This window comes from Malus sylvestris, chromosome 9 (assembly GCF_916048215.2).
Source record: "Malus sylvestris chromosome 9, drMalSylv7.2, whole genome shotgun sequence".
Lineage (NCBI taxonomy): Eukaryota > Viridiplantae > Streptophyta > Magnoliopsida > Rosales > Rosaceae > Malus > Malus sylvestris.
In genome coordinates this window covers 31,967,941-31,991,890 of record NC_062268.1, presented here as the reverse complement: position 1 = coordinate 31,991,890, position 23,950 = coordinate 31,967,941, and the positions used below count along the sequence as shown (strand labels likewise).

The 23,950-nt window shown below is 36.4% G+C and overlaps 3 protein-coding genes and 1 pseudogene across 6 annotated transcripts; 2 read left to right on the top strand and 2 right to left on the bottom strand.

The window, feature by feature from the left end:
• The first annotated feature begins 8,454 nt into the window (after nucleotides 1-8,454).
• LOC126581952 (transcription factor MYB1-like) lies at nucleotides 8,455-14,895 on the top strand. 2 transcript variants are annotated; one of them, XM_050245896.1, is made up of 4 exons: nucleotides 8,455-8,721; nucleotides 10,657-10,855; nucleotides 11,172-11,301; nucleotides 14,300-14,895. In XM_050245896.1, exons 2-4 carry the CDS (start codon nucleotides 10,729-10,731, stop codon nucleotides 14,772-14,774), a joined length of 732 nt encoding a protein of 243 aa, XP_050101853.1. In that variant the 5' UTR covers nucleotides 8,455-8,721; nucleotides 10,657-10,728; the 3' UTR covers nucleotides 14,775-14,895. The 2 variants fall into 2 exon arrangements, with proteins under 2 accessions (XP_050101853.1, XP_050101854.1); XM_050245897.1 differs by having other exon boundaries at nucleotides 10,653-10,855.
• An 883-nt stretch (nucleotides 14,896-15,778) lies between these two features.
• On the bottom strand, nucleotides 15,779-17,322 carry LOC126581955 (protein C2-DOMAIN ABA-RELATED 4-like). The gene is made up of 3 exons (XM_050245902.1): nucleotides 17,060-17,322; nucleotides 16,343-16,438; nucleotides 15,779-16,202 (listed from the first exon to the last, which is right to left on the bottom strand). The coding sequence occupies exons 1-3, from the start codon at nucleotides 17,168-17,170 to the stop codon at nucleotides 15,912-15,914; spliced, it is 498 nt and encodes a 165-aa protein (XP_050101859.1). The 5' UTR covers nucleotides 17,171-17,322; the 3' UTR covers nucleotides 15,779-15,911.
• A 1,072-nt stretch (nucleotides 17,323-18,394) lies between these two features.
• LOC126633969 (uncharacterized) lies at nucleotides 18,395-19,097 on the top strand (annotated as a pseudogene).
• A 2,243-nt stretch (nucleotides 19,098-21,340) lies between these two features.
• On the bottom strand, nucleotides 21,341-23,500 carry LOC126581954 (protein C2-DOMAIN ABA-RELATED 4-like). 3 transcript variants are annotated; one of them, XR_007609222.1, is made up of 3 exons: nucleotides 23,146-23,500; nucleotides 21,481-21,967; nucleotides 21,341-21,386 (listed from the first exon to the last, which is right to left on the bottom strand). XR_007609222.1 is itself a non-coding variant. In XM_050245900.1 (2 exons), the coding sequence occupies exons 1-2, from the start codon at nucleotides 23,254-23,256 to the stop codon at nucleotides 21,578-21,580; spliced, it is 501 nt and encodes a 166-aa protein (XP_050101857.1). In that variant the 5' UTR covers nucleotides 23,257-23,500; the 3' UTR covers nucleotides 21,341-21,577. The 3 variants fall into 3 exon arrangements, 2 of the variants coding, with proteins under 2 accessions (XP_050101857.1, XP_050101858.1); XM_050245900.1 differs by having other exon boundaries at nucleotides 21,341-21,967; XM_050245901.1 differs by having other exon boundaries at nucleotides 21,341-21,964; nucleotides 23,146-23,496.
• Between the last annotated feature and the right edge of the window lie 450 nt (nucleotides 23,501-23,950).

The following is a 23,950-nucleotide window of genomic DNA, read 5'->3' as shown; positions in this document are numbered from 1 at the left end:
AGTATTTCCCCAGACTTCATTCAACCCTTTTAGTCAAGGAAAACCTCTTTAGAACCCAAAAAGCCCAAATTATCCAACCTAGAACACCATACAACCATGCCAACTCTTTCTTTCTCTCATGAAAAATTAATGACCTTCTAGCTTTCACACCATGCCTCACTTGAACAAGCCATTATTTTCTTAATCATGCTAATCTTCGAGACATTGATCTAACTAAGATATTTTCTAAGCAAGCTAATATTTTTGAGATATGATTAAAAATACGGACAAGATTGTTTGGTGATCTTGTGTATTACTCATATAATTTATCCGGTCCCAACTTTTAGTCCAATTCGCACCCGCTTAGTTATTCCTAAAAAAACCTCCGTATAATTAGTCGGGGCCAACGAATGCTCACTCTTGCTTTTTCCCTCTTTCTCGTTGTTTATTTCATTCTCCAATGTCTCTTGCCCATCATAAACACGAGGAATCAACTACCCACCCTACCTCGCAGGTGGCGAAGAGAGCTTCATCTTCTCTTTCGCTATCAGCCCAGCATCGACTTCAGCCATCTTAAGATCCCTTCTTTCAAATGTCTTCACACATCGATGCCGACTATGAATCAAACTCATTCCTCTTCATCTCTCTAACTGTGTTCTTTCTCATCCACCATCCATGGTGTCCTTGTGAACCCAACAGCAACACCCCGACGATAGAAGTGGCTGAAAGGATTTCCTCTTTCATATTTACTTTGAGTTTTGAGTTTCAATTCTTGGTTTTAGGAAGATTGACTTATTTCAATTATTGGTGGTATTTGAGTGGAGGTTAAAGAGGATGAGTTGGGTTTGGATTTGGTTGAGTGAGAAGCAAAGCGGCCAGGAAAATGGAGAATTTTTGGCTGGGTGAGAAGCAAATGTCTGGGCAAATATGGAAGTATCATGACAAAGTTTTCATTTTTGGTGAAATTAATCAAAGTTGAGGCACCCAAATTTCTATCTAAAATTAAATTTATAATTTATTTTATCATCTACTATTGTTTAAAAATTAATTTTGTATAAAAAATAATTACAGTCCAATGATCTGAACAATGTCAAACATTGTACTAAATACTCAACATTTTAATCCGGTAGTGCACTAAACGCCGACTAATTTATCAGTGCTATCCAATGACAAATCATCTTATCTGACTCAAATAGTCATTACAATCCGCAATGCTAAAAAAATAGTCTAGCTGGTCTCTCTAGGCGCTAGGCGGTAGTGTTCCATCATGATTAACTCGAAATTATTTTATGGAATTGGCAAAGATATTAGGCGCCATAAGGTGGCTGCCTAAGTGGGCTAGGCGGCTTCGACAGACGTTGGGCGGCCTAGGAAAAAACATACTTTAGTGATTCACAACCCCTTTGTCTCTGATAGGAGCATATTTATGCGACTTAATTATCTTGTTTCCTTGCATTTACTTAATTAGTTCTTAGTTATTTTAGTATTTTAAGCTATTTTCGTGTGTTTGTAGGTCCATAGGTCTTATGAAGCAATAATGTGCATTTTGGAGCAATTTTGGGCTTGGAATGGATAACACATGCATGGAGCAAGGTGGATGGACGAAATTGAAGACTAAAGAGGCTAGGAATGTGTTAAAGAGAAAGAAGAATTAATTTAAAGAAGATAAAGAGCTCAGCAAGAAAAGAAGAAACATGAGTCAAGTTACCTTATTTTGATTTAACCTTTCTTAATCCTAATCCAACTAAGTTCCAGCCACAAGGAGGGTTCCCAAAGATACTAGGACACTAAATAAAGGATTCTAGAAGCCTTAATCTCAGCCACAAATGGGTGTCACATTACCTTTCACCTTCCTTGCCGTGCACACCATTCTTGTCCCCTCCATTGTCTCATTGCTGCACCATTTTATCACTTTCCCCTTCCTTGCCTTACATACCATCCTTGTCCCCTTCATTGTCCCCTTGCTGAACCATCACACCACCTTTCACCTTCCTTGCCGTGCACACATCCATGTCTCCCTCCTTGCAACCTTAACCTTTTGCCTTTCCTTCCATTTTCCTTGTCACACCACTCCCTTTCTTTTCCCTAGCTGTGCACTCATTCCCCTTTCTTCTAGATTTCTGCCACAACTTTCACTTTCACTTTCACTTTCACTATTGTGTCATAACCTTTCCATTTCCCTTGCCTTGTGTCCCCTTCCCTATCCCCTTAACCTTTTCCTTGGTTTCTGATTTGATTTAGAATTAAAAAACCTTCTACAATCATTACTTTCTTTCCCTTGGTTTTTCTGCCACACCCTAACTATATTTCCTTAGTGTTTTGACATATTTTGCTATTTAAGTAAGTGTGTGTAACAGTCATTAGGCATTCATCATTCATCCACTTCCATACACACCATTCACCACCATTCACACAACCAGAAATCCATACATAAACATCTTTGCTGCAGCCATCATCTTAACCATTCACCACCATACATACTTTCAGCCATTCTCCTATACAAACCACCACTCACACCTTTGTGCCACATATTTGCAAGGAAGGAGGATTGCTTGGAGTTACGCTAGCCATTCAGTTTAGATTGCTGGAGCATTCTAGGTGTATTCTACTTTGGTTTTCAATGTTTAATTTCAATTGTTTCTGTTTAATTGCAAGTATGAGGAACAAAACCCCTACTTAGCTAGAGGGAAGTTCGAAGCCATGAACATCCTTGAGATATTAATTGATTTCTTCCAATTGTGATTTGATAAGTTGTGAATGCAATTCAATTAACTGTTTTCCTCAAAACTGATTCTTGTATGTTGATTAAGGATGCATACTTACTTTTCATGCATGAATTTGATGCTAGAATATAAATGAGTTTCACCTAATCGTTACAAATTTATATTCATGAGTAGTGAAGGTTGCTAGTCATAATCGCATTAATTGAATTCTTGGCAAACATATCATGCATTCATAGTTACAAATGTCTCGTCAACACTTATGATTTTCATGGAACGTAATGATCTCTGATTGTATCTCTATTATGCATTCATGTAGGGGACTTTTGGAGAATAATTTGGGTTGTCGCATGCATTCATCCAATTCAATGAGTAAAGGAAAATTTGAGGGTTAATTAGTGCATCACGGTTAATCTGGGGTGTTGAGCTTCATAATTTATTGAAAAGCAATTGGAAATCGATTCATGTACAAGTGTGTCATGTGTGAAGAATGGACCTCTAGCTAGCCCATCATCCATAGTTTTATCCCAAATTCGTCCAAAATCTGTCTTAAGTTTTTAATTACTTGTTTTACTTTAAATTCGTCCAAAACCCAATCCCCTTTACTTTAGTGTGTCAAATTAGTTAGAATCTGTCTTAGTTTGTGTTTTTAAGTGCTTTGAGTCAAGCTTAATTCAATTTTCGTCTAAATCACTTCCTAGTGTCTAGTTTGAGTCTATTGAGTTGTTTTAAGCTGTTTTGAGTCATTCTAGTTAGTTTTGAGTCTTTTCAGTTTGTTTTGAGTTCTTTGAGTCTAGTTAAGTGTTTTTAAAACCTAGTTTTATGTTTTAAGGTTAGTTTTAATAGATTAGCAATCCCTCCTAATCTTCGGTCCAGAACGATCCATACTTACATCTTTACTACAATTGTCAAAAAGAGGGTTTTATTTGTGTGTTAGAATATTTCACATCAGTCTCCCCGAGTTTCGCAATCTCTTTGCTTGAAATGAGTCATGACATGGTCTACGAGAGAGAGAACTAGGGAAAGAGAGAGGGAGAGAGAGAGCGAGAGAGAGCTTTGTAGATGAGAAGCTTGCAGTTGTAGTCTTGTAGAGAGGGGTGACGACGGCAATGTGTAGAAATAAGTATGCAATTGCAGAGATGAGTGCAATGGCTTTAGTTAGGGTTTTAACTTTATTCAATTGGTTGTTTTAGGCTTTAATAGTTTACCTAGCAATAGTTAGATTTTTCTTTTAAGAGAGTCGGTGGAAGTTATCTAAACTATATATTAATATAATTCTCTTTATTAACCAAAAGAGAGTGAAAGACTATTTAGTCTTCTATCACAAAAAAAAAAGGTTAAGGGCAATAACGTAATTTCATAAAACAAAATTTTGTTGATTTTTATTTAAGCCTAAAAAATTAATGTGTTATTCAATGTTTATTCATATGTTATATAGTAAATTTAGTTAAATTTATATGATTTATTATTTAAATCCACCTAGTTCATCTAGGCCCCTACCTAGCCACATAGGCACTAGACCCCAGCAGACCGTCTGACTAGCGTCTAACGTCTTTTAAAACCTTAACAATACAAAGTATCAAATGAGGTCACTTCTGATAACCTAAAAATACTTCTAGCTTTTTATGCTAAATATTGCCAGAAGCAGTTTAGTAATCCAAAAATTATTTTAGTTGGTTTAAAAGCAAATCCTAACATACTCTATAAAGTAAAAGAGCATGCAACTTCAAACGTCAAACTTTTTGTTTTTTTGTTTTTTTTTTGGCTTCAAACGTCAAACTTTATGAGAACTGTTGCCGACTCAAAAATAAATGGACCCGAAAGAAATTCTCTCCAGATCTCTTCCTTTAAAACTCAGGAATCAAATTATTCGGGCTTTTGAAATTTGATCTAACGGTTAAAAATTATTGTAACTTTTATAAGTTTTTACTAATTTCTTTATTTTTAACCATTTGATTAAATTCCAAAAATTTAGATCACTTGATTCCTGGACTTTAGAAAGAGATCTAGCGATGATCTCTTTCCCCAAATGTTTACTCCATTTTAAATGAGTGACTCTGAGCTCTCCAAGGTCACACACTCCCAACAAATACGTGTACAGCTTTAGAGCACAAATAGTTTCCTGGTACCTTAGGTTGATAAGGAGGGCTGCCTTCCCATTTTTCGTGCTTTTTTATTTGTATGATCACGGTTAAGCCACGTCAATATTTTATATTACTATTTATTTTTATCTTTTTATCTCTATAAAAAAAATAATATAAAATATTGACGTATTTTAATTGTGACCACACAAAATAAGATGGCACAAAAAAGCACGAGAGGTGGGTGGGCAGAGAATCTGCCTCTGGTTAATAATCCCTTTCATTTCTTTTATTTTCATCAACAATCCCTTTGTTATTGTCGTCATGTTGCGTAGCAAAGATGACAACTTGCCAACCTACGTACACGTGTCGAATTGAACCAAAAATATGTACATCAGAAAAAAAAAAATTATTGTGATATGTTGTATTCGTCTTCACTTGTAAATGAAAAGTCTTATATTCGAATTTCATGGATGACGAATTCGATATCAAATTTGGTTGCCTATTGTGTGGTTTAAAGAATTGACTCTTTCTCATAATGTAAAATATATCGTTGTACTAAAAAAAAAAACCAACTAAACTTTATCCTATTAAGTAAGGTTATGGATCTTAAAATGCTAATGCGCATAATTTTGTGTCATATCTTCCTTTAACTTTAACTTCATGTCTTTTTTTAAAGTTTCTTTCTATGTCTTCTTAGAAACTTGAAAATAGACTTTATTTACAAAAATACTTATCAAACATGTCCCTGAAGCAACTATAGAAAACTACCATGAGTCACAACTTAATATCAAATTTGTTTTAAAAATATATATCCTCCTCATATATACGTCTAAATAAGGCCGGTCCCGAGATTTTTGAGGCCTGGGGTATATAAAATTTTTTTTTTTTTTTTACACGTAAGACATCGATAAAATTATATTTAGAAAAGTACTTCAAACTCAGTAATTTAGAAACACGGAAAAACTAATTTATTTTGTTTAGAGAGAAGCAAACCAAAAAACTTCAGGCTTACAAGTAAATAGATGATGAGTTTTGTCTTCCATCTGAACTTTTTAAGTGTTTTTGTATAAATCGTGAGGTGTTTTTTCTTATTTACTAACCACACCATCAAAAATTTAGTCTACACATTACCCTTTGTTGAAGATTAGATTTGAATTTGAACGAATGTTTAAAAATAGCAACCCACATAGTTACTAGCTAGTAATTAAAAATAAACTAACAAGCAAACAAAAATTCGTAAAAAATTGAAAAAAATAAACATGCACATAGCATTTCGAACTTAGGACCTCTCGTTACTTTTAAATGCAAAAATCATTGCTTCTAATTAAACTTCTAATCATTTAGCCAAATTTTATAAATTTAAACTGTTATGAAAAGAATTTTGTAAAAATTGGAATTTAAATAAACACACATGGTGTTTTGAACCCAAGACCTCCTCATTAATTTCAAATAACAAAATCACTGGTTCTAGTTAAATTTCTTTTTCATTAAACCAAATTTTATAAATTTATACTCTTATAAAAACGTAAATAAATATGTCACACTAATAATTTTGATGCCCCTAATTTGTTTGGATCCCAAATGGTCACCCAACCCACACTGGGCCTTGGCCGGCCCTATGTCTAAAATATCCGCTAGCTAAATAAAAATTAGACGTCACTAAACCAACTGATTCCTTATTTAAATTGGTTTTGTTATTGGAACAGGTAGCAAGAAGTTGCCTACATCTTCATATGAGGTGAAATCAAAGGCCATGCTATGACTAAAATGATAAGCTAAGATTAGTAAATTACAAAGTGAGAATTCTACTGATCGATCCAGCAAATCGTGGTCCCAAAATTTGAAACGGGAGCTTAAGAATTTTTACTCTGAATTAAATGAAAAAGTACAAATATAGTGTAAGGATGCTCATTACTAAACAGTGCATGGTTCCACTTTTTGGACAATGGTTATCTGTCATATTATTCAATTTTCTTCTACATAAATATTTATTGTACGATAAATAAATAAAATTGTAGGATACATGCACTATTGATGCGCCTTCACATATAAGACCAAGGTATAAAATATCGATGATATCGGAAATATCGGTAATCCAAAAACATGAAAATTTCGATGGAAATATCGGGATATTATCGATATCGATAAAAATTGAATAAAAACCACGGAAATTGTAAGAAAAACTTGGAAATTTTTATTGAAACTTTGCAGGATGTTTATTTAGTCAATTATCTATTAGTTTATCACAAAAATTTGGAAGGAAATGCATTGCATGATGGATATAACTGATTTAAGTTGATTATATAGCGAGCTGGCAAACATTGTGAGTGTATAAAATATGTAGTAATTAATGAAAGAAGTTTAAATACACCATAATCATTTATATATAATGAATTAGTACAATATTTTACACTTTATACATTGCATGGTAAGATACATGAGTAACTTAGTAAGGTCTAAAATATCGATGATATCGGAAATATCGATAATCCAAAAACACGGAAATTTCGATGAAAATATCGGGATATTATGGATATTTTAGACTATGTATAAGACACACTGTCGGATATCACACTCCCTTCTCTTTCTAGTCCTACTCATCGTACTTTCAGCAGGCAATGTTAAGAATTTTTCTTTCAGGATTTTTATATATGATATATAAATAGTAATTGCTCTCATTTATTCTTGATCAGGTAAGTTAGTTAACATTATTCACATATATTAATTATAAGAAACTAAACAAATTATAAAGAGAAGGAATCCAACTTGAATTTTTTTTTCCGTTATAAGAAAATTAGTGCTCAATGAAGGGAAAATGTAGTAAAATTTTAAAGATGCTTGAGTAATTATTTACAAAAATATAATTGTCTTAAATTTTTGTAAGATCCCACATCGTTCAGGGGGGTGGATCCTATAAGCCTTTTATGTATATTCTCATCTCTACCTAGCACGAGGCCTTTTTGGAGCTCACTAGCTTCGGATTCCTTAGGAACTCCAAAGTTAAGCGAGTTCGCACGAGAGCAATCCCATAATGGGTGACCCACTGGAAAGTTCTTGTGTGAATTTCCAGACACAAAACCGTTAGGGCGTGGTCAGGGCTCAAAGCGGATAATATCGTGCTACTGTGGAGTCGAGCCCGAGATGTGATGGGGGCCTGAATTGGGATATGACAATTTGGTATCAGAACCAATCACTGGCTGGAAGTGTGGCGACGAGGATGTCGGGCCCCTAAGGGGGGTGGATTGTAAGATGTCACATCGTCTACGGGAGTGGATCTTGTAAGCCTTATATGTATATTCTCATCTCTACCTAGCACAAGGTCTTTTGGAAGCTCATTGGTTTCGGATTCCTTAGGAACTCCGAAGTTAAGCAAGTTCGTGCGAGAGCAATTCCATCATGGATGATCCACTGGGAAGTTCTCATGTGAATTCCCAGAAACTAAACCGTAAGAGCGTGGTCGAGGCACAAAGCGGACAATATCCTTCTCTTTGACGTTAAATATAATATCATAGTGTAACAAGATGATGACGACGTGTAATTATAATTATGATTTCTGGGGTAGATTTATAACTTAAAATTAAGTTTTACTCTAAATATTGGAATCATCAAATTTGTTAACTAATTAATATGTCATATCTAAGGACCCGCGTGGAAGGGGAGCGGAGAGGATGGGCTCTCAGCCCGGACCGAACCATTTCCACCGTTCATTTCTAAGTTTGAACAAATCCTATCTCAACTATCTGTTGTTGAGTTCGCAACGGCAATGCAGGCGCAGATCTGTACTCCGTCTGTCGGTCGGTCTCTCCTATCTCGAATTCCGAAAGGCATTGCCTCTTCATCTCTCTACTGCAGTGCCTAGAAATGGTTCATGTATAACAGTATCAGTTCGTGCATCAGTGGTTCAATTGCAGTGCTCAGAAATCGTTCGAAGGTCTAAGGTGACATAAATTCCCCCCTATTTCTGTTCGAAATCTTCAATTCTTTAGATTTAAGGTATTCAGTTTTAGGGATATAGGCTTGAAGAATCAATTAGGGATTTACAAAATGATTAAAGGGATTTTGGGTGTTTGCTGTTGCCATTTTTGAACACAACATCAGTTCCACTACTCTTTCATTTTCCCTCAATTTCTGAGCAACCAAACAAGTAGCATTATTGACAACATACTGAGCTCCTCGTGTCAACCATTCTTGAAAGAATCCTAATAAAGATTTATAGGCAAATTATGCCCTAGAAAAAATTTAATAAAAAGGACCCTGAACACGTAGGAACCGACCCGTTTGTAACAGACTGAGATAGGTCCGGTTCTATTTCTTATAAACCCAACACCCGCTATGTTCCATTTATAAACGGGTCCGGTCTGGTCCCTCCAACTTTGAGCCCGGCTCGACTTGTGCCCACTCCTAAACTAAACCATATAAAAACCAAGATTTCCCTTTCATCTTTCACACATATCACGTTACTTTCCAACAACAATTCAACAATCACAACAAATAATCAACCATCAAGATCATATATCACGTCACTAATAAAGACAACCTTCATAATGGTTGTCGTAGTTCTCTACTTGAAATCCAATTGTCTAGCATTGTAACCCTAAGTTACAGACACAAACATAAACTTGAGCAACTTCTATGCATAAGAATCTAGGGTTTTGGACTAACTCAACAGAACCTAACAAGAAATAATATTCTGGACCGCTTAACGGAATCCAACGAAGACAAGGTTTCGGACCACTCAACGGAACAAATAAGGGAAAGGGATATAAACCATTCAACGAAATCCATCTTTAGAATACGCATAGTCCCCCAATACGGATTAACCAAGTGAGAACATACGCCATCTGATAGCGTGGTCCCGCAAGACAGATAACCAAGTAGGACCACCCATGGTATAATGTGACCAAGTAAGCAGTGACCCTAAATGTAGATTAACCACGTGGAGTTAAATTAACAAGGCTGAACCACCTATGAAAATAATGTAAGCCTGAAATCTTAGGAGAGAATTCTTGCTCTAGGGGACAAATGATTTTCGTATGCCTAAGTGTTTTTTTAGTGACAGTAAACTAAGATTTGAGTACAGAGACATTAACTGAGATTGACTCTTGTGAAAGCTTAGTGAGTTGAAGCACGTAGGCCAATTATATTGAGCAATGTGTTAGGTGTAGCGTCTAAACTTCCGTAGGAGTTTTGTACAGCAATATAGTGGGGGTGCCGCAAAATGCAGACAGTAGCAATAAATTACGGGCTAGGATTTTCTCCTCTTTTTTTTTCGTTCCATTCCATCCATTCCTCTCACATTCTTTATTTTGTCTTTCTCTTTCTATAAAAAATTAATATAAGATGTTAATGTAACTTGACCGTGACTATTCAAATAGGAGGGGAATGAAGAAGAGGGAAAAAAAGAGAGGAGAGAATCCTACTCCATAAATTACAAGCAAACACTTTTTTTTTTTTTGACAAGCACAAGCAAACAAACACTTGAAAAAGCAGCGAAAGCATGATAAGGGTATCTTATGGTGGTCAAAGATGTGTGTTGTAACTAGTTACACGATTCTGCATTCACATTCATAGAATGTGCTTTTGAATATTATATTACAGCTAGAGAATTTTATGCCCTGGGATTGATTTCCCTTGTCAATGTTGTCGTGCAGAAATGTTAGCTTTTCTATATATTGAGTGTGTGTGTGTGTGTGTATTTCACAAGTTAGACTGGTAGCTAATAACAACTGTTGGAATGTTTTAAACTTGTCAGTGTTTGCTTCTCTGGATATCAGACATGCACGTCACTGGCCTTGTAAGATTAATTAGGCCGATGGTATCCATAGCGTTAACGTCATGGCAAACACACTCTAATTATATATAATGGTAGCTAGGTGTCTTTCTGGAGTGTATGAAGTGGGTAGCAGGCAAAAGATAAGCTAAGCTTAGCTGCTAGCAGATAAGAGATGGAGGGATATAACGAAAACCTGAGTGTGAGAAAAGGTGCCTGGACTCGAGAGGAAGACAATCTTCTCAGGCAGTGCGTTGAGATTCATGGAGAGGGAAAGTGGAACCAAGTTTCATACAAAGCAGGTATATATGTTAATGTGTATATTTAACTGTGAAAGATGGATATGTGTATTATTTTAAAGCATTTCACTAGTATTTCATTCTAAGACCTTTTGTTAAATAGTTTCAAGTTTTACTTTTATTAATGTTTTAGAACATGTTAATGTGTCTAACGGTCATACTTGCTCTCACCTCACTCATCTATTGTGTTTACATATATGGCTAAAATGACCTATGCGTGTGTGAGGATGGCCATGTTGAGAGACTTAGTCCCTCATAAATATTTGTTGTTCACGTAGAAAGATGTTATGTGAATGTAAACTTTGAATTATGTATGCAGGCTTAAACAGGTGCAGGAAGAGCTGCAGACAAAGATGGTTAAACTATCTGAAGCCAAATATCAAGAGAGGAGACTTTAAAGAGGATGAAGTAGATCTTATAATTAGACTTCACAGGCTTTTGGGAAACAGGTACTAATAAATAAGTGTCATTTTCAATTCATGTCGTCGTTTTCATTGTACGGAAATTGGACCTATTAACAGTGAGATTATAATCATAGACCTCAAATTACTTTTTCCACTCTTTTAATATTTTAATGTTTTTCAATGAAGTATTAGTGGTGTGTAGAATAAAAAAATAAATAAAAGGTGTTGTGTAAGTAATTTGGAGTGTATGAATATAATCTTTCTTGTTAATATATTTTGGCTCCCCATATTTTCAGTATTTTCTAATACTTCCTAATTTATATGTCATTTTATTTTTCATTTAGACATCAAGCAAAAAGTTTTCGATTTTGTAGTATTTTTTTTAGATTTATTAAAAACAATTATTTCCCAAATTTTTTTTGTGGGCCAATGGCCTACCACATCATTGTTTAATGGAGAACTTAAAGGCTAGAGTATCGAAGTATGATTTTAGAGCAAATCGTAATTTTAAGTATAAAAGTGAGAGGAGAAAAACTAAGGGTAGCAACGTGCAAATTTCATGATACTTGAGTATAGTAAAGTGAGGATTACTCTTATTTTTTAGCTATAGTCTAGCATGAGAATCTAAACTACAAAATCATTAGAGAGGGCAAGCGTTATAAACATTCATTTTAAATTTTTTAATATTATAATATTCTACCTTAAGGGGCAGAGTTGTTTTTGGTTAAGCAAAACAAAAAATCATTCGTATCAAATGTGGTATCATTGAAAATCAAACTTCAGACTTTAGTCTTAATTTTTAAAATGAAGACAAATATCGAGTGCTAATAGCAATAAACCAAAAATTTTAGGAACTGTTTGGTATCTTATTTGAAATTTTTTATCATTTCTCAAAACATTTCTTAAAAACATTTCTTAAAAACAATTTTCTTTAAGACTCAAAAACTTGATGGGTATGCAAATTAAAAATTTCAAATCTTACGACTTTAACTAGACAAAGAGATCTAAACAGAGGGGGTCACGGTAGAGGGAGAAAGAAGAGAGAGGAGGAAAAAAAGTAAGAGATGATTGAATGAAAGAGAAAGAAGAGAGATGATCGGATGAAATAGAGAGGAATATGAGTGAGAGAAAGAACTGAGAGGATAAAAAGAGCAGATTGGAGAAAAGACGAAAAAGGTAATAAAAAAAAAGGAGAGAGAAAGAAGAAAAGAGAGAATAGATTTGGAGAGAGAGAGGAGGAAGGAGAGAAAAGAAATAAGAGAGTTTAAATTTAAAAACTCTTAAACTCACTTTTTATGTTTTTAGATAATAGACTATATTTTTTAGTTAGTCTTAAGTTCAATTTTTAAAAATAGTCCTACCAAACAAGTTTTTAAGACCTAAAACTTGAAAATTGTTTTTGAGTTTAAAAAGTTGGATTCAAATAAAGTATCAAACAGGTCCTTAGTTTTTTCTTGACCGAAAAAATAAAAATCTTTATCCGGAAGGGCATTAGTAAACTCAAACAACCTTTCTTCGTAATGATTTTTGTATGTAAAGTCATTTTCATGCTTTTAATCCCTAGTCGACTGAGCAAACCTTTAAGATTGTGTATTCGGCCAACAGAGGCTTGGATCAGAATAGATAAGAAGTTATACATTCAAAATTTCACAATTAATAGAATTAGAAGGGAGAACTTTGGTAATAAATACACGCAGTAATTTTATTTTTTGTATTAAAACTAATGTTCGGGCAAGGATTTGGCCTTGGCACAGCTCCCTTGGAGTGTTGGCACTTGGCGTTGATGTTGGTTGTTGGTCGAGTTCTTGCTACTTGGTGTGCTACAAGAAGAGTACAAAGTTAGTTTTGAAATGTGTCTTTGTGGGGCCTTAGATGTAAGTCTTGAGGCTCACAATCAAAACTAACAAAGAGTTAGGCGTGCCACTGTTATCTCAATATAATAGATGTTGAATATATTTGATCTAAGTCGATTACTTGCGCCCCAAGATGCTTAAACTTCTTGTTATCAAAGGATTGTCACAAATGGATTAAGTCTGCATTAAGTTCTTTTTCTTGCCTTGTGACCAAGGACTTTTTCTTATAGTTTTGTATGTTTAGATGAAGGGAGTCCATAACCCTTTTAATCATTCGCTTGATTACAATTCGACGCTTAAAGAAGTGAAGTTAACTTGCTTAGCCAAATTTGATCATAAATGGGTCTTAGAGCGAGAAACAATTGTAAGTGAGTTAAAACATAACAGAATATGCATTTAAACAACAGATCTACAAACTGTAAGTACAAACACAAGGAAGTTGGGCAAGATTTCACCTTGTCGGGCAAGGTTCAAACCTCTTGCAACCACTTCTCTTTGAGTTTGTAGAAGAGTTGTGGGTACTGCAAAATGGAAATGTAAGAAGGAAATACAAACAAGGTTTCCTAAAGGGAATCTATTCTACGAATCTAGGATAAGGTAGCAGAGCTTTGCCAAAAGATGGCTTTCTGCGTGGAATCTATGGCTAAAAGGTGCATAATCTGGACGAAGTGCAGCTTTTTGGGTATTTGCTTGTTGAGAGGCAAGTTTGTATGTCTTTTGTTTGATTGGTTGAGTGTCCTTGTCTCTGTTGTCTCTTTCTCCTTTTATAGACGATTTGGCCCGACTGCTTTTGGCTCTATTCTTGTCCAAAAGCTCTTGGAGGGCAATAAGTCATCATCTTTTTACTTGTAGTGCCATTAGAAAGTGTTTTTTGGCTAATAGTGAGTTGGTCTCTGTCACTTGTCACTTCACTCCTACACATGTGGCCTATATTTTAATTGAGGAGGCACCAATTTGTTCCAGGCTTGTCGACTGGGCCTCGGGCAAGTCTTCACTTAATTTGACATCCATGGGCCTTGGCTATTTACAAAACCTTATGTTAAATATTAACTCAAACAACTAGTCCACTCCATTTAATTCTAAAGAAGAAAATCGTTTATGCAATCTCTGTTCTTTTTTTTTTCTTTATTCATCTTATTTTTCAGGCAAATGTATTCATCATTTTTTCTTCATGCATGTAATGTACTTAGGTGGTCATTGATTGCTAGAAGACTTCCAGGAAGAACAGCAAATGCTGTGAAAAATTATTGGAACACTCGATTGCGGATCGATTCTCGCATGAAAACGGTGAAAAATAAATCTCAAGAAATGAGAAAGACCAATTTGATAAGACCTCAGCCCCAAAAATTCAACAGAAGTTCATATTACTTAAGCAGTAAAGAACCAATTCTAGACCATATTCAATCAGCAGAAGATTTAAGTACGCCACCACAAACGTCGTCGTCAACAAAGAATGGAAATGATTGGTGGGAGACCTTGTTAGAAGGCGAGGATACTTTTGAAAGAGCTGCATATCCCAGCATTGAGTTAGAGGAAGAACTCTTCACAAGTTTTTGGTTTGATGATCGACTGTCGCCAAGATCATGCGCCAATTTTCCTGAAGGACAAAGTAGAAGTGAATTCTCCTTTAGCACGGACCTTTGGAATCATTCAAAAGAAGAATAGCTAGAGAAAATGATTCTCACTTCTTTAGTATCACCTAGCTTGTGTACTATTATTTTCCTTGCTTGTAAATGTGGCATGTAAATATCATTAAGCTTGATGAAATTGAGATTCCACCGTAAAACCAATTGGAAATATGGGGAGTAGCCCAAGACCATATAAGCACATAGCAAACCTTGTCCCTTACCGATGTGGGACAACTGTCAACACGCCCTCGCATGTGTGGCAGATTTTCAAGTCTACACGTGGACAACAACTGGGTGACGTGGAGCGCATGCGGCCATTTGGCTTCACATGAGGACAACCCGCTCTGATACCATGATGAAATTAAGGTTCCACTATAAAACCAATTGGTAATATGGGGAGTAGGCTAAGACCATATAAGTACATAGCAAACCTTATCCCTCACCGATGTGGGACAACTGTCAACAAAGCTGACGAGGAATCCTAATCACTGGACTTATTTTAATAAGTGAACTATTTTTAATAGTGGTTCACAAAATTGGACTTAAATCAAATTTTCTCAAGATAAATTCAGCAACTACCACAACCAAGTTCTTTCATGTACAAATGTGGCTGAATCATATAAGCAATAAAAACTAACAACTTAAAGGAAATTCTATACTTGTAATCTTCTGCATTTTCAAAGATTCCAAAGGTCCTCCATAAAGGAGAAGCCCCTGCCACTCCTTACCTTCATCAAAACTGCCACTTGATCTTGTTAATTGGACCCTAGACTTCAACCCAAAAGTCTGAATGGATCTTTCATGTAATCCAAGACTAGAAATTGTTGTTCTGTGAAGTACACTATCGGGGATCTCATTTCCAACAACCAGTTTGATTCTCTATTGGATGCGATCATCCTTGCAATTTTTTGCTACAATGGTTTTCTGATTAATTTTGTTCTACAATCACCACTTCTCAAACGCAGCGAACTATATATTGAAGAAGGTTTGTCTAAAGAAAAAATGGAAGTGTTTCCACGAGAAAGTGTAGACAAAATCAAGTCTATGAACAACAGATCCAATTGAAGAAAATCATCTACTCTCAGAGGTTGTGGCGTTACAATGCTCCAAATGCATACGATAATGCAAAATCATGGGATTAATTTCACAAAAATTGTAGACAAAATCACATAATCTACAAACCCCTAGAGCCAGGAACATCAATCCACTGTAATTGGAGATCCAGTTCCCCACTCTCCACATTTCTCAGCCTGATACACATATTCTGGACAACTTGGCCATCAGTATAGACGATGCAGCTCTCTTCAGCTAGACAGTTTTGCCGGCTTGGTTGGAATCTTGAAATTATGGTTCCATTTGGTACGCCTTGCAAACCCACACGTAGAGCTTGAACAAAAGGACCAATCTCAAACTCAGCATCCCCCATCTTGTCATCAAGACTAAACGTGTCTTTGTCATACACAAACTGCAATATAAGCACCCCAAAAAATTCAGAACAATGTCCGAAGTTTCATTTCATGCCTCACACAGGCCGAAAAATCTCAGGACCAGCCCTGTATGCGAAAGACAATCAATCCAGAATGTTTGATAGAAAATAGTACTTACAAGTTTGATAGGAAGGCTTGGATCTGCAACCGAAAGAGTTAAGTCTTCGTTCCACTCGGGATTGACAGTCTTCTTCACTACACGAGTCTTTAACTTCTACCATCACACATTACATATAGAAACCATCAGTGGCAATATGTACAATCAAAACCATTTCGCTCTTTTTGTTTCCTTTTAAACATCTAAATGTAGGACAGAAAATTTGTCTTTTAAGGAAGAGGGAAATGCATCTTCAAAAGATTAAGGACAAAGTTGAAGGGGATCCCAAAAAAATATTAAGCAAACAAATTTGTTTGCTTAATTTACAGCATGCATGTGGTCTTTTAACTATCTAAAACATTAGACAATCTAAATAAGTTTGCATTAAAATCTTACAAGATCAAAGAAAATCTTGACCAAGAAGTCAACCACCAACAAGAAATCCATAATCTACATCTGCAAAACCCCCAAGTCCAAGACTGGAACACTAAAACTTGAAAGTTGAAGCAAGAAGGTGGATTGACATGCAGATAGAATCTTCCTCTTCAATTCAGTGGCATGTCACACTAAAACCCTTCCCCTCTCAATTAATGTTCTTATAGAGTAGTAATATTGTTTGTAATAAAAATAAATATAAGTGAAACTTGAAAGTCGAAAAAAAAAAATCCATAAGTCCAGAAATCGAAGAAGTGCAGGAAAAGCAAACCTCAAAAGCATGAAAAGAGAAATCGAAGTTACCTGCTTGCCCATTTTGACGACGACATAAGGATCACTGCTTCGGATATCTCGAACAGCAAGGTTCGTCCCTCTCACCACTCGAACTCTAAGAAGACCCAACAGATGCTCCATTCACACAATTTCTAATTCTGGTACAAACAAAGGATAATATATCTATGTGAGACTTTTGAGAGAGATGATCAGTGATTGAAATCCAAATTTCGAACTGGTTTGATTGAATGTCTCCACCATTTTATATCATAAAAGCCAAGTATTTCTCTATTGGTTAGTTGGATTTAGTTGCAACTTGCAAATCGTATTAAATAAAAATAATATACTATGCTAATTAATTTCACAGAATATATTTGTGGATTTCTTTCCCATTTGTTTACTGATTTATATTGGTAGATGTCTGCACAAAATTAATTAATTTCACATGTTTTGGCTACTGATTCGATTCTATTTTGTCGTTACTAATTTTTAATTTTAATCGTACGCTACTATTCATTCTATTTGATTTGATTTGGTATGGTTTTGGTGCGTAAATTGACTGGAAAGTTTCTAACGCGGTTGTGGGACGGCCAAATTTACCCTTTCATTGTTGCAGTATTTATTTGACTTGGTCTTATGGGAATTTGACATTTTATTTCTTTCTTTTGGGAATTCCGCTTGGTTTTTTTTAATGGATTTTTGCTTGGAGTTTAAGGCAAAACGAAGAATAAATAAATCACAAAAAGTTAGATGAGATTAATTTAAAAATGCACAACATGAGTATTATGACGATATGTAGGTGAGATTAGTAAATGACTCCTTTTAAATAGTCATTTGCAAATCTCTCACATGTGTGTTGTAATGCTCATGTAGTGTATTTTTAATCTCTTCCATCTAACTTTTTATGATCTATTTCATCATTATGCCTAAATCTCTTATAATTACAGGTGGTATTTTACCACAGTAGCAAAAAGCAATCATGCATTTACACCCTGATGCAATTCTATCCCCACTGATCTTTTTTTCCTTCTAAAAACTAACGATTTAATCCACTAACACTATCGTCTGTCAAAAAATAATCCGTTGAAATTTGAAAGTTCATCACCCCAACACATGTCCTTTAAGTTTTACGAGTATAGTATGTGGAAATGAGACAAGCTAACTCAATGATAAGACAAGTATGAGCTACTGCCACCACCCTTCACTAATGCTCTTAATCCTCTCCCTGGTTCGTGGCCCTCAATGGTCTTTAGGGAGACCTGTTTCTCCTGTTGATTTGTACTTGTGGTCTTTCTACCACTAGGTTCTTTGCTTCTCACAGGAATGGCCTGTGATGAGGAAACCATCGATTGTTAAAATTTCACCTTTGAAGATAGCCTAGATCTTGAGGAAAGGTGTGAAGACAACATCCACTTGGTGGGAAGACTGATTGTTGATAATAAACCCTCAGAACAAGTGGTTAAGGAAGTCTTGCGTAATGCCTAGAACAAAATAAGAGCGGTCAAAATCCTTAAGGCTAAGGCAAATATCTTCGCCATCACGGTAGGGGAAGAGGCAGTGGCAAGAGATTACTAGTAAGGGAACCCTAGCCTTGGTTCATTAAAGATTACCTTCTCTATGAAATTCTGGTGTCCTTCCATTCGCTTGACAACATTGATGTTGATAGCGTTTTTTGCTGGATCCAAGCTTATGGAGTTCGCGTGACACTTTGCACCATTGATGTCTTGGTGAGAAGATTGGGGTGATTCTGGAAGTTGAAGACCCTCTAGAAAACTACCTTTCATGGTTTCTTGGGACTCTGTGTTCATTTTGATAGTCAAAAGCCACTTGTGACATGTTTCCAAGTGATATGTAAAAAAAAAAGGGTTCCAGGTTGATCCACCTCAAATACGAAGATTTAAGAATCTTTTGTTATGGTTAAGGTCTCCTTGGCCATGCTAGCGGGTGTTTACATCCGGTGTCATCATTACCATTCGGTGAGAACATGTTTACAGATGAATTAAGGACGGTTTTGCCTTCAAAGGAGTCTTCCTCCCAACGAAGAAGGCTAAATATCTCTTTGGGTTAACAAGCATCACTGGAAGAAGGAAATGGGTAGGAGAGAGTGGTTTTTATGGCTTACTGGATGAAAGCTGGGACACTTCAGCGAATAAATTCTTGGTCGGAATGCGTGATCGAGAACGTGCTTTTGTGTAGGTTTATGCTACAATAACGGACAAATTCCCCGTTGCTACTATGGACAAATCCTTTAATGCAAGGTCTACTTTGCCTAACGTTGCAACCTTTGAATAGACTAACCCTAATACCTCGGTCTTGCATGTCTCGTCTAGCACCCTGAATCATGGTATTGGTGGGTCCCATATGCCTTGTCTCAATACCTCTCCTGATTATGGGCACATGTGGCACCCAAATAGCTTTGGGACCCTATTCACAACACTCTTACAATCGCGGTCAATGGGATTTCTCTCTTTAAAACTTGGTGCGATCTAGTACGTGCTCCCTTTGGGCTTTGAACACTGCAAATGGTCTTCTCCAAGCAACTGAAGAATTGAGGGCCAGCCTAATTGTTTTCACACTAAGGGGCTGCTTCCCTCTTGGAGTCCAATTACCCGATATTGAGGATTCGAGCCTGTCGAAAATTCCTCCCCAACCCATCTGAGAGGCAAAGAACAAAAGTCAATTCAGCTTCTATTGTCCCAAAACCTAATCCCCTAACTAAAAAGGCTCTACTCTCCTATGGTTCTAATTGCAACTGCCCCTTGTACTTTTCCAACCTAAGTAATCGATCAACACAATCCAAAGCGGTGGTGTTGGCTCCATGGGGGGGGGGGGGGGGGAAAGCACACCTTTAAGGCTAAAAATTCCCATAGTGAGGTTGGAAGACACTGATAGGAAGTTACGAGTTTGTGCAAAGTAATTGTCAACCTATCCTATTAACTTGAGGAAGCAAAGAAAAACGAATGGATTGGCTTGGAAACGAAGATTTGTTAACATTGCATCGGTGAAGACTGACGATTATCAGCTTTGTCGACACCTACTAATATCCTACGGCTAACGATAGCCATATAACATGCATGATGACCACTACTGTCGCCGTTAATGTAAACGACGACTGCCATTTGCCATCGTCGAATTCTGCAGATTTCTAAAAGAATTTGCAGAGCTTCGTTTAATCAAGCCTAAATTTCACGGCTTTGAACTCCAATCATAACCAAAACACACAAAAAGGGTCTAGGAGTTTACTAAGTCCAAAATAGAACAAATTGAGTTGAAATCTACCTCGGACTTGACGAAACTCAACCGAAGTCCTTTCGCCGGTTTCTTTTTTTTTTTTTTTTTGGGGTCAAAGCTCCAAAGAGCAACATTTATTACAAACCAAAAATACAAACTTTACAAACCAAAAATACAAACACAAACCAAGGGCCCAAAGCTAGCATATGAACAAGCAAAAAATGGGCCAAAGAAAAACAAAGAAAAGCATAGCTCAAGCAACAGTTTGAGCCCAGAACAAAAAAAAAAAAAAAAAAAAAAAACAGAGTCTGAGAAATCGACTGCAGCCACCGTTACAACATTCCAGTACGATTCGTCCAATTCCACTCCTCCAACCTCATGTCGACTCGCCGATCGTAATATCCAACTCCAAGCACCACCAAGTATGCAACCTCAATTGAAGAAATCCAACAACCAGATAAAGAAATCCAGCTGCCAGAAGAAAGAAGCCTGAAACCACAGACAACACTGCTGGTGAAGGCAGACAGAGATGAGAAGGTGGTGGTGTTAAGGACACCCGAGCTTGTGCAAGCACCGAAGCTCTACACACCATCTCAGCAAAGCAAGACTGCATGTAGGAGTAAGGATGAATGAGGAAGAGGGGCGCAGGTGGGATGAGAAGAAAAGGGCAAATTGAAATAGAGAGCAAGGGGAAAATGCAGTCGAAGCGTGGAAAAGGAGAGAACGAGATGAAGGGGAGAACGGGTAACCAACCCCAGCCGAAGTTAGGGTCGGCGCCACCATATCTGTGCAAATTTGAAGCTCTCACACAGAGTTAGAAGAACTCTCACACAGAGTTAGAAAGTCTCTCACAAGGAGAGAAAAGTCGCCGGTTTCTGGAAATTGCACAGAGGTTAAAGCGCAACTAATTCACCCAAATTTCAACGCACAGAGCTAGAAAACATTACCAGAAACTTCCTGGAATTGAATCAGGATAGATTAACCTCGGATTCATCGAGTTCCACCTCGACTCGTCGGATAGTCTCGGTGATTCAAGTTCGACTCTTTCCAATTCAAATTCGCTACTAATGGATTAAAGAATAAAATGTAAAGTTATCAGGCTTATTCTTGTCAAGCTCTGCATAATCTAACAGTTCTACATCATGATCAAGCTGTCAAAATTGTTTTCTCACATCCCATACGATTGATAGCAATACATATGTGGTTATATAGCCCTCTACATTATCACTCTACTGTGACATCTATGAACAAAACACACGACAACGAAGTTATCTAGGTGCAACGTTATACCGATTGAAAGAGCTAGCGGATGCAAATCTACAGACCTCTAGAACTAGGAACATTAATCCACTGCAACTGCAGTTCCACTTCCCCGCACTCCACATTCCTCAGTCTGAGGACCATGTTGTGGACAACTTTGCCTTTGGACCAAACAATGTAGCTCTCTTCAGCAAGGCAGTTTTTTCTACTTGGTTGTACTTTTGTAATTATGGTTCCATCTGGGAGGCCTTCCAATCCCATCCTCAAGACTTTAATAAATGTACCAATCTCAAACTCTGCATCCCCCATTTTGTCATCAAAACTAAATGTATCTTTGTCATACACAGAAAGCCTGATTGGAAGATTTGGGTCTGCAACTGAAAGAGTCAATTTTTCGTTCCACTCCGGATTCACATTCTTCTTCACCACTCGAGTCTTCAGTTTCTGCTTTAGCAACAAAGGTAAAACAAACAATCAGTTGAAATGAAAAGCCAGTAAAAGCCTAGATTATTCTGTTCATAATCTGGAGACACATTTACATATAAGTTAGTTAGAGTAGAATGCTCCACTCTTTGTACTCAAGTTTGAATCCCCAATTCCGTAGTTTAAATGAAGTTAGTGTTATTATCTAATCGTTTGCAAAAATACATAAAAGTTATTGGTGGAGAACCATACAAAGTGGGGTGTTTTCTAATATTGTTGTCCCGTGATTAACGTGTATGATGTCAAGTCTCTTTCATACCAGTGGGAACAGCTTACTGAACAAACAAATGGCCTTCCACATTACTACCAGAAGATTTAAATGCCTTCCTTTACTTTAATTCACAAAGGAAGAAAAAGATGCCCTTTTGTCTGGGTGAAGTCTTGACTATGAGAAAGCAACAATTATCAATTCTAAGAAAAAGACTGAATTAGATTTAGATGCTTCCAGAAGTAAAGACTTAAATCCAAACCAAAAACTATTACATTTAAATAATAATAATAATAATAATAAGACAACAGTCGTTAGCATTTCAAAATATTCATCATAAACTCAACACCAAAATTTCAATGAAATAATAATAATGAAAAAAATTCTTGATACTAAACCAATTAAAACTTTCGAGCTATGTTTAAGCGAGGAATTTCCATTGGAAAAGCTTGACACTAAACCAATTAAAACTTTCAAGCAATGTTTAAGCGAGGAATTTCCAAGTTTCAATGGAGTGATGCCAAGTCAGTAAGAGAAGTATAAGAACATGTTAGATATGAAAGATTATAAATAAATCATATTACGAAGGCACATAAGAGGGATTTGTAAATCACTATTTCTGAGTAGGAATTTACAAATATCTCTCGCATGTCTTTGTAATTCTGATATAGTACGTTTTTAATCAACTATACGTAACATTTTGTGATACATTCCTTACTAACTAGATTTCAATCCCTCGACCAAACATAGTCGAGTGATCCCACTGAATCTAAGTATTGTGATCTACAGCCTAAATTTGAAGAAATGTAACCAAACCCAGAAAACCAACAGTGCAAAAGGATGAAATTAAGAAATGCAACACCAGGAAATTAAAGAGAGAACGAAAAAAATTCCAAAAATTAAAAGCAGCAAAATGAATATCCATTTATATTACCTGCTTGCCCATTTTGACAACTACGTAAGGATCACTGCTTCTCATGTCTCGAACAGCAAGGTTCACTCCTTTTTGGATGTGAATTCTCAGCAGACCCATCATGTTCTCCATGGGATCAAGATTTAATTAATATTTTTCTTCACCAAAGACCCCAGGAGCAGGAACAAAGGAGGAGTAGGAGAGTGAGAGATTTGTATATTGGGGGATCTCCGTCTAAAGTTCTCTAAATCTCTGAAGTTCAGTGAAGAAATTGGATTGGATGGAGTTGGATGCCAAACCACAAAGGACGCAATTTGTTTTGTTTCGTCTGACCAGTGACGGGGAAATACGAGTGCGGACTGTGCAGTCTATGCGTTACAACATACAACAGAACCCAGTGTGATGCTTTTGTTCTCATTTACAACTGGTCACGCGCTCTTCGAGACTCTTCCACTCGTTTACCCTTTACAATTTTTCACTTCTTTATTGTTTTATTTTTTAGAGTTTTGCTCAAAGTTGTTTGGGAGCATATGCTCCTATCAACTTTACACGGGACACACAAAAGAAGTACTTTGATCCTATTAGACGGGGAAGGGTGAAGAAGCTAGGACAGAAGGGTAGAGTTCAAGAGAGCAAAATGCGTTTAGGAACGTGGAATATAGGAACCTTGACGGGAAAATCTATGAAAGTAGTAGAAGTCATGGTGAGGAGAAGGATAAATATTATGTGCCTACAAGAAACTAAGTGGGTTGGTCATAAGGCAAAGGATCTAGAAAACTCAGGGTTTAAACTATGGTATTCGGGCACAAATAGAACGAGAAACGGT